We start from the raw sequence: 17,110 nt of genomic DNA on the forward strand, positions 1-17,110 counted from the left end.
TAATTCTTAGCGTTATCGAGCTTATCAAGCTTTGTGTGTGATGCATGGAAAATAGATAGGCTTACATCCCTCCAGCTGTAAACAGTCCTTTGCCTTATGGTTGGAAAGTCCATTAAGCTTTGAGGAGCACAGTGGTCATCCATTTAGGGACATTGATTACTTATACTGACCTGAGCGGCAGAGTCAAAGACACATCAATGGAACCCTATGTGGGACTTGATGGGCTACATGGACTGATTAGAATACTTCTCTTATCAAGGTGAATAAATATGGTGTGAAATTCTTGAGTGACAGTGTCTCACACTACAGTGTGAAAACCTAAATTCGTATGGCATTTTGGGTTACACTTCATTCTAGTGCCAGCTATTTACCTGGTATTTACATAGAAATTGTATAGTAAAATGGTAAATACACAGTAATTGCCTAATAATTTCTAAATCCATACTAATGAACTCCAAGCTGAAATAGGACTGTGATGCAGACATTTCTCATTGCTGTTGTGTAACTGTGTCCAATGTCTGTGTTGTCCAGGTTGAGCGGGAGAAGGTAGCACTACTTTCCTCCCTGCAGGAGGCCCAGAAGCAGCTAGAGGTGGCCCACGGGACTCTGTCTGAGCAGCAGGAGATAGTAGGACGTCTCACCGAGAACCTCAGCGCCATGAGGAAACTCCAGGCCAGCAAGGAGCGCCACTCGGCCCTGGACAGCGAGAAGGAGCGTGACAGCCGTGACGATGGTGACGGGGACTACTACGAGCTGGACATCAACGGGCCTGAGATCCTGCAGTGTAAGTACACAGTGGCTGTGTCCGAGGCCGGGGAGCTCAGACAGGAGCTTAAGACTCTTAAAGCAGAGTACCAGTCATGCCGGAGCCAGTACGAGGAGGAACGAGCCCACCTGGAGAGCGACGTGGCAGGGCTGAGTGAGAAGCTAGCTTCCCTGGAGAAGAGCAGCCGGATGGAGCACGAGGAGATGGAGCGCCTGGAGAAGGACCTGCGGCGGGTGAGCGAGTCGGCAGGCGAGTCGCAGGGAAGTCTGAACGTGGCACAGGACGAACTGGTGGTGTTCAGTGAGGAGCTGGCCAACCTCTACAACCACGTGTGCATGTGCAACAACGAGACGCCCAACCGGGTCATGCTTGACTACTACAAGGAGGGCAAGGCCAGCGTAGGGGGCGGGGGCGGCCGGGAGGGGAAAGGACGACGTCTGTCCCACGTTCTGCTCTCCAACGGGCTGGTCCCTGATACTGACCCCAGTAAACCTGAAGCCAATGACCCAGCCGCCCCAGCCCCAGTCTCAGCCCCAGAATCCCGCCCAGAGCCTATGAACATCTATAACCTGGTGGCCATCATCAGGGACCAGATCCGTCACCTGCAGCAGGCGGTGGACCGCACCACAGAGCTGTCCCGCCAGAGGATGGCCACCATGGAGCTGAGCACCGTGGCTGATAAGGACAGCGAGGCCTGCATGGGGGAGATCCTCAAACTCAAGTCCCTCCTCAGCACCAAGAGGGAGCAGATCGCCACCCTGAGGACCGTGCTCAAAGCCAACAAACATGTGAGCAGGAGTTTGTGATTGTATGCATGCTTGAGTGTGTGTCGGTGTGTGCATGAGCAGTTGATACTGTTTAAAAGTGAAGGTGATACTGTATGAAATTCACAGTAGTTGAGAGTATTTACTTTGTGTGTAGGAGTTCAGACAGAGTTAAAATTAGCAAAAGGTAAAGATAACCCTGTAACCTGTGACCCCAGCCCTCCATTATAATAAACTTGACAATAATGTATTTATTATATTCTACTCTGCTCTATTCTACTCTGTAGACGGCTGAGGTGGCGCTGGCCAACCTGAAGAGTAAATACGACAACGAGAAGACCATGGTGAGGGATACCATGTTGAAGCTCCGCAACGAGCTGAAGGCTCTGAAAGAAGACGCTGCCACCTTCTCCTCACTACGGGCCATGTTCGCAACAAGGCAAGGCTTAGTCGATACACGCTAAGAGCAGTTATCAGTAGGCCTACTCAGTCTGCTTTTAATACACCAAGAAATAAGGCACCTTTGGCACATTATTAATCTATACACTCTTAGAAAAAAAGGTGCCATCTAGACCCTAAAAGGGTTATTCGGCTGTCCCCATAAGAGAATACTTTAAATAACCCTTTTTGGGTCTAGGTAGCACTTTTTTGAGTTTTGTGTAGAACCCTTTACACAGAGGGTTCTACATGGAACCCAAAAGAGTCATCCTATGGGGACAGCCGAATAACCCTTTTTGAACCCATTTATCTAAGAGTGTAAATGTTGTCCACACCCATCATATCCAAACAAGGGGTAGGTCTTCAAAGGTTTATTGGAATTCAGTACATATAAATAGTTGAAATATGAATTGTTCATGTTATACTAAGGTTAAAATCATTAAAACACAAATTAAACCCTATATTATATTTTTTTAAATATATTATAGTGGGCTTTTTCCCCCATATTATCCATCTCCTCCCTCTTGAACTATTTAGAAAATCTTAAGGGAATAAGAACAGAACAGATTGGTCCCTTTTAGCTATAAGTGAGAGACCAGTGAGCTTTTAGGTAGTTGAGGAGCTGTTTTTCTGCCAGAGTCTGCATATGTGTGTGTAGGAGAAACAGGGCATTGTGGGAACTGTCTGATGTAATACTGAAGTGACTCAGAGTTCGCTGGCAGGCTCCTCCTGACAGCATCTGGAAAATGCGGCTCTGTGAGTCTAAATGGAGAAAACATGCACCGACTGGCAGCAGCAGTAAAAGAAGATTTGTGCCACCTGGTGGAGAAAGTTATACATTGATCTTTTGTGTTATTGAGTACATTTACATGCACACTAATAATTCGATATTTAACTGATTATGGCAGTAGGCAGATTATGCAATAGTCATGTAAACACCTTACTCTGCTTATCTTAAATCGGCGTGAGGTCAAAATAAAAGTAAGCATACGCCGATTAAAATACCTGGTTTTCTGATATTTTGAATTATTAGGACATGTGAAGATGCGCATGTGCTAGCACCAGCCAAGCAAGCCTCCCTCTTTAGCGTGAGGAAAGTGTGTTTGAATCAACTGAATGTATGCATCTTAGAAGTAGTTTCCAAACTCAAAATCAAATATGCTTCTCGAAAATAGTGTTCGCTGTGGGAGAACGTTTATTTGTATTGCTGATTCTCTGTGTTTATCAGAGTGCCATCAGTAGCCTGATTTCAGATGTGTCCATGTGAACAGGATTATTAGGCAAATCGTTTTTCTTGCAAAGCATGTAAACGGTTTACTCTAACTATTATCTATCCAAAATAATCACATTATTGTGTGCATGTAACCGCACTCAATGTTGGACTCATGCTACTCTCTCTCTTATCTCTTGCTTTCTTTCTCTCTCTCTCCCCCCTCTCTCCATCTGCCCCCTCTTTCTCTCTTCCCCCTTCTTTCTCTCTCACTCCCTCTGTCCCCCCTCCCTCTCTCTCCGTCTCTCAGGTGTGATGAGTACGTAACTCAGCTGGACGAGATGCAGAGACAGCTGGTTGCGGCGGAGGACGAGAAGAAGACCCTGAACTCCCTGCTCCGCATGGCCATCCAGCAGAAGCTGGCCCTGACCCAGCGTCTGGAGGACCTGGAGTTTGATCATGAGCAGGCGCGCCGTGGCGGGGTTACAGGAGCAACGACGAGCAGTCGGGGCAAGACCTCCTCGTCGGCACGGGGCAAAGGGGCCTCGGCCAATCATCACGTAAGTCAGAAATGCTCCTGCTGGGTCCTCCCCGAGCCCCACGGCATCCTGGGAGGCCCCATAGTCCTCTGCAGAGAGGACTACAATATCTACTGTGACCTTTGAACTCTATAACCTCCATCATAACCTCTAACCTCTCATCACGCTTTGCACTGCTGAGCTTCACCGGCATGGTTCTGTCAAGGATGTTGCTGTAACCATGACAATGGTGGCTAACGGTGTAGCATGTGTGCGTAATTACATGACTTTAGAGCAGGAGTGTACATGGCATAATCTGTATGACTATGTTATGCCATGATTATGACAGTGTTATGTAGCTCTTATGACGAGAGGTTTTGAGGAAAGTGTAAGAGAGTATAACCGTCAGTCAGACAGGCGGCAGTGTCGGCTGCAGACAGGCAGACAAAGACAGACAGGCAGACAGACTTAAGGCCCTTTCACTGCCAGAAGCTTCTACCCTGCTGCTTCTGTCTGGTCCAAAACCACTCAGGGATGACTAAAGAAGTGCAATTACATGTACTGTAGCTACTAAATAAAAATGGACTGTGAGTTTAGGCACTTTAGTGTTTTGCTTTGATATCATAAAGTGATAATGTGTGATGTGGTTTGTTTTCGTGGCACTTTATGTAATGGAGATTGTCGAACAAGGTTTGTTCTGAAGAGAAATACCAGAGCATTGATACATTAGGCTTAGTCAAAGTTAGGAATAAGCATTTAAACATGGGTCCGGTTTTGTATAAATTAAACCAAGAAATGGTTATCAGCGTAGGTTGGTTGTGAAATGTTTATTGAGGGTTTTCAGGACAACATTACTAGGATTAGAAACTCCATATACTCTACTCTACTGATGACTATATACTCTACTGAGAACTATATACTCTACTCTACTGAGGACTGTATACTCTACTGAGGACTATATACTCTACCTTAATGAAAACTATATACTCTACTCTACTGAGGACTGTATACTCTACTCTACTGAGGATAATATACTCTACTCTAATGAGAACTACATACTCTACTCTACTGAGGACTGTATACTCTACTGAGGACAATATACTCTACTCTACTGAGGACTATATACTCTAATGAGGACTATATACTCTACGGAGGACTATATACTCTACTCTAATGAGGACTATATACTCTAATGAGGACTATATACTCTACTCTAATGAGGACTATATACTCTAATGAGGACTATATACTCTACTCTAATGAGGACTATATACTCTACTCGAATGAGGACTATATACTCTAATGAGGACTATATACTCTACTCTAATGAGGACTATATACTCTAATGAGGACTATATACTCTACTCTAATGAGGACTATATACTCTACTCGAATGAGGACTATATACTCTACTCTAATGAGGACTATATACTCTACTCAAATGAGGACTATATACACTACTGATGAATATATACTCTACTCTACTGAGGACAATATACTCTACTCTACTGAGGACTATATACTCTAATGAGGACTATATACTCTACTCTACTGAGGACTATATACTCTAATGAGGACTATATACTCTACTCAAATGAGGACTATATACTCTAATGAGGACTATATACTCTACTCTAATGAGGACTATATACTCTACTGAGGACTAAATACTCTAATGAGGACTATATACTCTACTCTAATGAGGACTAAATACTCTAATCTAATGAGGACTATACTCTACTAAGGACTATATACGCTACTCTACTGAGGACGGTATACTATACTGAGGACTATATACTCTACTCTACTGAGGACTATATACTCTACTCTACTGAGGACTGTATACTCTACTGAGGACTATATACTCTACTCTAATGATAACTATATACTCTACTGAGGACTGTATACTCTACTCTAATGAGGACTATATATTCTACTGAGGACTATATACTCTACTCTAATGAGGACTATATACTCTACTGAGGACTAAATACTCTAATCTAATGAGGACTATACTCTACTAAGGACTATGTACTCTACTCTACTGAGGACGGTATACTATACTGAGGACTATATACTCTACTCTAATGAGAACTATATACTCTACTCTACTGAGGACTGTATACTCTACTGAGGACTATATACTCTACTCTAATGAGAACTGTATACTCTAATGAGGACTATATACTCTACTCTAATGAAAACTATATACTCTACTGAGGACAATATACTCTACTCTACTGAGGACTATATACTCTAATGAGGACTATATACTCTACTCTAATGAGGACTATATACTCTACTCGAATGAGGACTATATACTCTACTCTAATGAGGACTATATACTCTACTCAAATGAGGACTATATACTCTACTCAAATGAGGACTATATACACTACTGAGGAATATATACTCTACTCTACTGAGGACAATATACTCTACTGAGGACTATATACTCTAATGAGGACTATATACTCTACTCTACTGAGGACTATATACTCTTATGAGGACTATATACTCTACTCTAATGAGAACTATATACTCTACTCTACTGAGGACTGTATACTCTACTGAGGACTATATACTCTACTCTAATGAGAACTATATACTCTACTGAGGACTGTATACTCTACTCTAATGAGGACTATATACTCTACTGAGGACTATATACTCTAATGAGGCCTATATACTCTACTCTAATGAGGACTATATACTCTAATCTAATGAGGACTATACTCTACTAAGGACTATATACTCTACTCTACTGAGGGCTGTATACTTTACTGAGGACTATATACTCTACTCCACTAACTATATACTCTACTCTAATGAAAGACTATATACTCTAATGAGGACTATATACTCTACTGAGGACTATATACTCCAATCTAATGAGGACTATACTCTACTGAGGACTATATACTCTACTGAGGACTATATACTCTACTCTAATGAGAACTATATACTCTACTCTACTACGGACTGTACACTCTACTGAGGACAATATACTCTACTCTACTGAGGACTATATACTCTACTGAGGACTATATACTCTACTCTACTGAGGACTATATACTCTACTGAGGACAATATACTCTACTCTACTGAGGACTATATACTCTCATGAGGACTATATACTCTACTCTAATGAGGACTATATACTCTACTGAGGACTATATACTCTACTCTAATGAGGACTATATACTCTACTGAGGACTATATACTCTACTCTAATGAGGACTATATACTCTACTCCACTGACTATATACTCTTCTCTAATGAGGACTATATACTCTACTCTACTGAGGACTATATACTCTACTCTAATGAGAAATATGCTGTACTCTACTGAGGACTATATAGTCTACTGAGGACTATATACTCTACTGCGGACTATATACTCTAATCTAATGAGGACTATACTCTACTAAGGACTATATACTCTACTCTACTGAGGACTATATACTCAAATCTAATGAGGACTACACTCTACTAAGGACTATATACTCTACTCTACTGAGGGCTATATACTCTAATGAGGACTATATACTCTACTCTAATGAGGACTATATACTCTACTGAGGACTAAATACTCTGAGGACTATATACTCTACTCTAATGAGGACTGAATACTCTAATCTAATGAGGACTATACTCTACTAAGGACTATATACTCTACTCTACTGAGGACTATATACTCTACTCTAATGAGGACTATGTACTCTACTGAGGACTGTATAATATACCTCCTGCTGTTCTCTTATAACGCTATCACCCAATTGTCAACCCACCCTCCTCATCATCTTCTCTAACCTGTCATCTGAAAACTCATCTCCTAAATCATTATCAATCCTCTAACCTGCATGTGAATACAATACAATACCTGAGTCCTCTGCTTCCTGCAGCCAGCAGGCCTGCACTGTACATGACTAACCATCCTCTTGACCCCATTGACTCCCCACTGCCACTAACATAGGTAACCGTTTAATCAAACAAGATTTATCAAATGAAGACTGGCCAGATGATTATCTAACCCTCAGATTTTAATATCATTTTCTTATCTCTCTATTTTACAGTAATTTAATCAAGCCGTGTCCTTCAAAGGTTGACAGTCACCTTGCCGATGATTACTTCAGTGTCCCCTCCTGGCCTGAGACAAATGTCAGAGACACGTACTGCTGTAGTGTGAGGACTTTGTTTCTGTGCACACACACATACACACACACACAACACACACACACTCTTGACCTTTACAGACGCGTGAAATCCCCAGGGGTTTGGTATCTTGGTGTGGCTGCAGGAAACAACAAAGACTCATGGGTATGATGACCATAGAGATATCTAGGTCTATTTCTATGGGCATGACCATAGAGATATCTAGGTCTATTTCTGTGGGAATGACCATAGAGATATCTAGGTCTATTTCTGTGGGCATAACCATAGAGATATCTAGGTCTATTTCTGTGGGCATGACCATAGAGATATCTAGGTATATTTCTGTGGGAATGACCATAGAGATATCTAGGTCTATTTCTGTGGGTATGACCAACAGTTTGACCCCCCATTGTGATTCAGTCACTCATCCCACATTGTCCACCACTATACTGGTATTATTCTGTGTATGTTTCCCCTGATGACTGCACACTTTTCATGTCTTTTTATTTCTCTTTTTTTGCTTGTAATTCACACCTCAGTGAATGTGTGAGGTGTTCATACGCTTTTAAGAATTGTTACATGTTTGGTCATTGGAGCATTAATTAGTCATTTAAATATTGAGCTTTTGTCATTATATAACTGTCAGATTGATAACATTTCCATGGAGAGCAAACCAGCAAAGTCATAGGAACTAACTTGCTCCAGTTTTCTCTGGGGTCAATATTCAATAGGACTCACAAGCTAACAGCTAACATTCTCTACAAGCACATAGATGAACATCTTAAATTGGAATTTGTTTTTTCTCTCTTTTTTTCAAATCTTGTCACATATTGATAATGTGCTTAAAAAAGTTAACCAGTGAGAGCAGGATGTTCCAGCAGGACATTCAACCAGTGTGCCCAGTGGGTACTTTCTGGCCTTAGTTTAGACCAGTAGTTTGTTCTGTCCACAAAAGAGAATCTGGATTTAATTTTGACTAGTGGTTTGTTCTGTTCACAAAAGAGAAGCTACATTTAGATTTGAATGTTTTCTATGTCTTTGAGAATTGTGGTGAGAGGTTATGACCCCAGTCAATAACAGATTGAGGAAAATAATAGGAACTGTCGTGAATTGTGTGAAGTGATTCTGCGATCCTGCAAGCATGCAGAGTTGCACATTTAGGGGCTATTATTATGATTATTATTAATCGGTAAACCTTATTTTAAGAGTAATGATACCACAGCTGTTAACTTTGGCTGCCTAGTTAATAGTGGTTCAGAGCATTTTCGATGATGGCTGAGGGAGAGATTACTAATGCAAATACTTATTTATACTCTACCTTTGTATGGCAAAGTTCAGGCGACTATGGTGGAGACTTTTTGTATTGTCTGTTTTAATGCAATTTTATGAGCCCTTTTTACATCCTCTAAAAGTGTTGTTGTGATTTCAACAAACAGACTAAGTTAAGTCATGAACACATCTGCAGTGCCATTTAATTTATTGTTGATGCAATAAAAGTTACATTTGGGATTCTCTTTTTTTACAAGTGCAATTTGAACGCAATCGATATAGAAACACAGTATAAACATTCTCTGTCTGTTTGTCTGCTGATGCTATTGTTACATTTTACTACTACTTCATACTCACAATCTTGATCCCAATTGAGTTGTATATCTTTGTACTAAATAACTTCACTTGTTTGTATTTATTTTTAAACAATGTCATGTATGTTGGCATTGTCGATAATGTGGATTATGATTATTGCCATATTGATACCATATCGATGCCTTTTTTCATGTTGTCTTCAAGAGACTCTGGATGGAGATGGTAGGTGAGATGTGTGCTCAATAGAAGTCAACAGCCTACCTGTATGATGATGATGTTGCACTGGCAAGGTGCATGTTTCATAGTTACCTTTATTCTGCCTACAGGTATGCCAAATAAACTTCACTTTAGTCTTTATTCTGCCTAAAGGTATGCCAAATAAACTTCACTTTAGTCTTTATTTTGCCTAAAGGTATGCCAAATCAACTTCACTTTAGTCTTAATGTGGTGTTGGGATTATATTTTATATAGTGTGAGCTGCAAAAGTATTAGGACAGTTACAAATGTTTTGTTGTTTTGGCTCTGTACTCCAGCACGTTGGATGTTAAAGGATACAATGAGGTTATCCTATGAGGTTAAAGTGCAGACTGTCATCTTTAATTCGAGGGTATTTTCAATCATATCGAGTGAACCGTTTAGAAATTAGAGTACTTTTTGTACATAGTCCTCTCATTTTAGGGTACCAATTCACTTATACAGTATGTGTATAATAGTAAAAAGTTAAGTATTTGGTCCCATATTCATAGCTCAGATAATCCTGAGTGAATTGTGAATAATGATGAGTGAGAAAGTTACAGGCACATAAATATCAAACCCCCAAGACATGCTAACCTCTCACCATTACAATAGTGTGAGGTTAGAATTTTGAGGGGGTATGATATTTATGCCTTTGTAACTTTCTCATTCATCATTATTCACCATTTTTTCAGGATTATCTGTAATTATGGAATCATCCATATTCATGTAGGAGTGTTTAGAAACATATTATATTCTTATTTACAATATAAGTGACTCCAAAATTACAAGACATTATTTACCATTCATTTCTGCACCAAATGATCTGAAACACAACCAAAACAAACAGCAAATGCATACACCAGTCACAAGCTTGGTGTAATCATTGTGCGTTATGAATATGGGACAAAATACTTAACTTTTTACTAATTTTATACACACAAAAGTGAATTTGTCCCAATACTTTTGATCCCTCAAAGTATGGGTGAAAATTCCCTCAAATGAAAGCACTTTAACCTCATAGTCATTGTATATTTTCAAATCCAAAGTGTTGGAGTACAGAGCCAAAACAACAACAACAAATGTGAATGTGTGTGTGTATTTATTGATCTATTCTACATATCTTCACTATCTAATCATATTTATGCTTCAGTCATTCAATGTGTCCCTCTAAAATTACCTGTGTATTAATTTAGGAAGTTTTCCAACATGCATTAGTCAATACAAATATAGCCGTAATAGCTTAATCCTAAAATGCTTGGGCCTTACTGTAAATCAAACGAGATCAAATCATAACACATTTTCATAGCATTTACAACTTTTTGACATATCCCACATTATGGATGTTAAATCTCACTGAAATAACCGAAAGTTAGGCTACTTTATATTCAATGTGTACCTTTGATACATTTAGTCATGGATACGTGGTATTGGGCATTTCCGGGGAAGTTATAGCCACTCCCTGCAGTTGTGTTGGATTGATGGGTTGTCAATAGTTACCCCAGCCACAAAGTTGGCTAATGAAGGTCATCGTAAAATGTATGGGGGGAAAATTCGCCCTTATTTAAGCTTAGGGTTGGATATAATGTTAGCAGTGTGTTTAAGGTTTAGTTTTAAAACTAGATTTTAAGAAGATCATTTGTAGAAATACGCGGGTTTAGCCATAATTTTGGCTTCGTGGCTGTGGTAACTAGTGAACACCGGGTTGATGATCTCGAGGGAGGGTCCTAACAAAGAACAGAAGCGACTCCACAATGGGAGGTTTGGTGGAGACTTCTTATAATATAGTACTAGTGTATTTTCTGTTTTTATGCCATGGATATGTTTTTAAAATTAATTGTATCATTTACACTTACCCACATTATATTGTGCTTGAACGTAACGTAACCAGTCTGGGCGGGAGAGCATGGTTGTCAACAAGTGGACAGCTTCTTCCTTGTCTTTTCGAGAGTTTTGAATGGCAATGACATGGCACTTCCAACTTCTAATGTAATGTTTGCTATCGTGCTAACACTTGGTAGCCTAACCCTTTGCAACGTGTAGTGTTCCCGGCAGATACGTCTATTTCTAAGCAACATTGTTTCTGGTGTAGGCTACACTTCGCGCCTGCCTTTGAACTAATGTAACATGATATCACAAGTTGCTTTACCCTACCCGTTGACACATTCTAACACAAAAGGATACTGTACATTACTAGCATTAGACACACACATTTTCTTAAGAGGCAAGTATAGGCTACCGAAGAAAATCATGTGCCCGAGAGCAGCCAGCGAGGCACAAGGCATTTAACTTACATTTCACCCTAGAGTCACTACGTGTACTTGGCTATTTTAGGACAAGCCATGTCCAGACAATCAATGTCGACCTGGCATAGCCTACCTATTCTGTCAAAACGTTCCAAATGTAAAAAATGTAACTAGATTTAATTCTGCTGTAAATGCCTCTTCAAACTTTGACTCTAGTAGCATATTTTGAGATTTCACTGTCCTAGTTTGTTTATACTGTATATCCCATATCCTCATTTAGGGAGTCAATCATTCCATATCCTTGCCCAAATATGAACTGTGTGATCCTCATGTCTTCCCATTTTATTATTATAATTTTCATGTTGTGATTCATTCCAATGTGACTGTCAGACAGCTTCCATGACCAGCTGCTGGAGGACAGTCGGTTCCTTAGGGCAGACCGTCGCCTGGACACAGAACTAGTGGATAAGCTCATCCTGCAGCTCAACAGGATCTACCCGCAGATCCTCACAGACAAGGAGGCCACCAAAGTGAGTCTTGCTCCCCAGTAAAATTATTTTGACCCAGGGTAGTGGTAACTTCCACTGGTACTAAGAGTCCGAGAATGACTACTTGTTTCATTGTCAGACCAGCGCCAGACAGACTGTAACACAATGTTAAAATTGAGTAATAGGCTAGCGTTCATAGAAAATGTTTTTCTGAATTCCTGGAATGCTGAATATGATTTGATGATCCAGTTTAGGGACCTTGATGTGCCCACCTGCGTCCGACTGGCCGAGCTCCTGGCTCACCTGCAGGGGAAAGGTGAAGAGGCCTGCCGGGAGTTCTACCGGGCACTTCACCTGCATGTGGAAGAGGTGTACTTCAGCCTACCCACGCGTCTCCGCCTCAGAGGTTAGTCTCTCCGACTGTCAATCAGTCACTGGAGATGTGACATTTGCTCTCATTATTATTCACACCAAAAAACCTTTTTTTTTACTCCAGTTTATTTCAGTAAATACTTTCTTAACAATTATTTTTATTAACTGTGCATTGTTGGTTAAAGGCTTGTAAGTAAGCATTTCACTGTAAAGTCTACAAGTGTTGTATTCGGCGGCAGGGTAGCCTAGTGGTTAGAGCGTTGGACTAGTAACCGGAAGGTTGCAAGTTCAAACCCCTGAGCTGACAAGGTACAAATCTGTCGTTCTGCCCCTGAACAGGCAGTTAACCCACTGTTCCTAGGCCGTCATTGAAAATAAGAAATTGTTCTTAACTGACTTGCCTAGTTAAATAAAGGTACAATTTTAAAAAACGTGACGAATAAAATGTGATTTGATTGAGTGAGGATGATGTTATCGCTGACATTTTGCAATCTCTTTCCCAGATTCTATAGACCCGTTCACGACTGCAGCCTCACCCACTCAGCAGAGATATGTGCTAAACGACAGAGGTAAGCTATACTCACAGAAAGTGCACACTCTGTCACTTACCAACACATGTACTGTAAACACACATGCCCTTTACGGTACATACCTCTCATTCTCACATACTGTCTTCTGCTCTCTTCCCTCTCCAGGCCATATGTTCTTCCTGAGTTGTTTCAGTGTTGCAGTTGGGGTGGCTCTACTACATTACTATGGCGGTGAGTAAAATTAGTTTTTTTTTCTTTCCCAAAGAAAACAGACCAGTAGGAACACCAGAAATCATACATTTTTACAGCTCGTCTGTATTCCTGTAGACTTTAAAAAAAGAAAAATCAAGCATAACATTGCATCTTCATGTTATGACAAATCAAACTTTATTTAAAGTGCAATCGGATGACACTTTACAATGAAACAAACAAGGAAGAAGCAGTGAAAAGAATGAGAAAAATAACATAAAACACAAAGGATGTCTAAAACAATAACATCACCGATTTTAAAAAAGTGTCTTTTTATGTAATTTAAAACGCTCTAGTGTTTGCATCTCATACCTGACAGGGCAAGCTTTTTCATTGGTTTTGGGCTTTTTCACCTATTCAGTTTTCATTAGGTTGAAGTTGTCAATGCTATCATGATTATTTGTTGGGAAATAAAGCAAAGTTGAACCGTCCATGTGTTGTCCTGCAGAGGCCAAAGTAACAAGGGGCAGCAGGGCTCTTGGCATGGCTGCTCTTGGATTGGGTCGACGAGCCCGAGAGGTTCTCATATGGTACACTGAAGACCCCATCAGGAAGTAGTGGGGGTGTCTCCAACACCACCAGCACATCAGAACACACACTCCAGAGGTGCTTCCGGACATCCACACTACACTACACCCTTTTCACACTACCGTGCCAGCCTGAACCAAACTCTGCTAGTTACAGCAACTACGGTTAGTACAGCTTGGTTGGGCTCTATTCGATTCGTCTCAGTAGGGCCTTAAAGCTCTAAGCTCAAAGTCATTGTTTTTTTACAACTCTGTAAATACTATATATATATATATCTTATCTTTTGGGTTTAAGGGTCTTACTTTCGCTGACAATTTTTCATACAGCTCTGTTTTTATGGACTTTCATTGTCCTAATAATGGTTAGTTATAGACATGCCTCTTCTCTGGTGAAAGCAACACTAAATGTAAGCCTCTGTTACTGAATAGCATCAGAGATTCTGTCTGCATTCATCTTAATTTGTGTGTCGTGGACACAGTAGACATGTAGGGGTTTGTACAGAATACCCAGAGACCAGGCTCACTTTAAATAGGAACCTTTTCCAGGGTATGTGTTGTACTGCTCAGTATACTCAGGGGATTGACATTAGAAAACATCCATTTATTTGGTGTATTTATAAGATGATATGTTTAATTTGTTCAAGAAAAAAACAACCAAGCACTAAATGTATTGCTATTTGTTTTGTGATAATGTCTCTGTTGTCAGGGAGATTATGAGAAACACAAATGTAATAACAATGTTATAATATGTGCCCAGTGTTTGGCTTGGGCTAAATGTCCACCACATAATGTCTTTACATTAGATGAATCCAGGTCCACTATGTTTGTATATCTAGGCACAGTTTAATGAATGTGTGACCTAGCGATATCAGAGAGATTGCAATATGTTCACTAGAACTATCACGTTATAGTGATTGACTTATCTCCCGATGTTTAAAGCTGGAATCCTTCATGGTGAAACTGCTATGTCAGTTTGCCACAACAAAGAGGTTACTGTAAACAACAAACACAGTTTTTACTCTCTGACATCATTGGACGTGTAATAGAACAGCAGAATATCTTCTGCATTTTTATTTTGGTGTGAGGCTCCTTACCTCCGGTTCGCCAACAAAACAATGGCAGTGTGGCGGACAGTAGCGCTGTTTCCCCTACTGCGGATTCCATCTTTAAATATTTTTTGAGTGAAAATAGTACTAAGTCACTGTTTTTGAAAGTGTTCTTTTTTTATTATGCCCACTAAAAAAACAATACAAATTAATACATTTCAGGTCTCAACTGTGTTGTTTCACCTCGGAGTCTATTTCTCTCTCACTTTTCTCAAATGTTAAGAATTTTCAAAGCCTTCTCTAAACAACATGTCTTATGTTTTGTCTTACACATGCATGAAGCCTTTGTTCACTAACTTGCTGTAATTATGTTTAGTTTGTTAAGGTCAATATTGTTAATGGGGGAAGTAGATTATAAGGCTTATACTGTTTTATAGTAGGGAACATCATGTTAAATACACATGTAACCTACCAGATATAATCCATGTGTAGACATAGAGCTGTGATACACCAGTAATATCTACTCTTTTTATGTCTAAAAGTGGAAGTTAGGAGTCTCCCCACAGACTCTAGCTGTCTTAGTCTCTCAAGTGCCTTCATTAGCCTTTCCATGCATGGACAATAAAAAAACAATATCTGAACAAATTGTTGTATTTTATTCACAAACTTCATTTCAGAGTAGTAAAGTGTTCTACTGCATATAGTGCATAAAACATCGTATATTAAGTGGGGTTAAATGATTTGGTCCTTCATTTACAAAAATAGAAAAACTATTATACTGTCAAGGCTAAACGAGGCATGACATACACACTTCCAACACATATATACACTGAGTGTACAAAAGATTATGAACATCTGCTCTTTCTATGACAGACTGACCAGGTGAAAGCTATGATCCCCTATTGATGTCACTTCAATCAGTGTAGATGAAGGGAGGAGACAGGTTAAAGAATAATTTTAAAGTCTTGAGACAATTGAGACATGTATGTGTACCATTCAATGAGTGGGGGGGATAACTCCATAAATATTAGGAAGGTGTCCTTTAATATTTTGTACCGTATATGACAGGAGATTGGTGGCACCTTAATTGGGGAGGAGGGGCTTGTGGTAATGGCTGGAGCAGAATGACTGGAATGGTGTCAAATATGTTTGATTTCATTTACTCCATTCCGGCCATTATTATGAGCTGTCCTCCCCTCAGCAGCATCCTGTGGTGTATAGACATGTACATTTAAATTCTAACTATACATACTGTATCTGACAGATCTGAGATTACATATATAAGGCAGCATGCACAGTCCCCTCTGATACCAAGTTGAGGTATTGTTGACTGTTAGGTTGCAAAAATCTGGTAACTTAAACCTGGTTATTTTGGGATAGTTATTTGAAATTTTTAACCCTTAATGACTGTAAACTGTACAGTACTGCCTGAATATATATATATATATATATATATATATATATATATATATATACGATATGTAGGCCCAGGCTCATACAGGACTCTGATTATATCCGCTCCTCTCTGCTGTACAATGATGTACACATGTTTAGCATGGGGCTGTGGTCAAAGCATACAGTGGTGGAAAAAGGACCCAATTGTCATACTTGAGTAAAAGAAATGATAGAAAATGACTGAAGTAAAAGTGAAAGTCACCCAGCAAAATACTACTTGAGTAAAAGTATTTGGTTTTAAATATATCAACAGTAAATGTAATTGCTAAAATATATTCAAAGTCCAATTTAAAATTCCTTATATTAAGAAAACCAGACAGCACAATTTTCTGTTTTTAATTCACGGATAGCCAGGGGCACACCAACACTCGGACATCATTTTACAAATTAAGTATTTGTGTTTAGTGACTCCGCCAGATCAGAGGCAGTAGGGATGATTAGGGTTGTTCTTTTGATAAGTGTGTGAATTTGATCGTTTTCTGTCCTACTAAGCATTCAAAATATAATGAGTACTTTTGGATTTCAGGG

The 17,110-nt window shown here is 39.8% G+C and overlaps 2 protein-coding genes across 4 annotated transcripts in view; both read left to right on the forward strand.

Annotated features, from left to right (window-relative positions):
* Window positions 1–9,360, forward strand: part of LOC112254912 (protein bicaudal D homolog 2) — a 31,099-nt gene extending 21,739 nt beyond the window's left edge. Inside the window, exons 5-9 of one of the 2 annotated variants that reach the window (XR_006083797.1) lie at window positions 532–1,554; window positions 1,818–1,969; window positions 3,489–3,738; window positions 7,773–8,185; window positions 8,222–9,360. Coding sequence is in view for 1 of the 2 variants with exons in the window: in XM_024427872.2 (XP_024283640.1) it covers window positions 532–1,554; window positions 1,818–1,969; window positions 3,489–3,738; window positions 7,773–7,775 (1,428 nt within the window). In the remaining variant the exon portion in view is untranslated. Of the gene's footprint in view, window positions 1–531; window positions 1,555–1,817; window positions 1,970–3,488; window positions 3,739–7,772 lie in introns of both variants that reach the window. The other variant, XM_024427872.2, reaches the window with a different exon arrangement.
* Window positions 9,361–10,523: 1,163 nt separating this feature from the next.
* Window positions 10,524–15,768, forward strand: LOC112255328 (caspase recruitment domain-containing protein 19). 2 transcript variants are annotated; one of them, XM_024428335.2, is made up of 6 exons: window positions 10,524–11,426; window positions 12,306–12,445; window positions 12,653–12,809; window positions 13,279–13,344; window positions 13,471–13,536; window positions 14,003–15,768. In XM_024428335.2, the coding sequence occupies exons 1-6, from the start codon at window positions 11,378–11,380 to the stop codon at window positions 14,110–14,112; spliced, it is 588 nt and encodes a 195-aa protein (XP_024284103.2). In that variant the 5' UTR covers window positions 10,524–11,377; the 3' UTR covers window positions 14,113–15,768. The 2 variants fall into 2 exon arrangements, with proteins under 2 accessions (XP_024284103.2, XP_042180614.1); XM_042324680.1 differs by having other exon boundaries at window positions 10,538–11,430.
* The last annotated feature ends 1,342 nt before the right edge of the window (window positions 15,769–17,110 follow it).

This window comes from Oncorhynchus tshawytscha, linkage group LG07, assembly GCF_018296145.1.
Source record: "Oncorhynchus tshawytscha isolate Ot180627B linkage group LG07, Otsh_v2.0, whole genome shotgun sequence".
In the NCBI taxonomy this organism is placed as follows: Eukaryota; Metazoa; Chordata; class Actinopteri; order Salmoniformes; family Salmonidae; genus Oncorhynchus; species Oncorhynchus tshawytscha.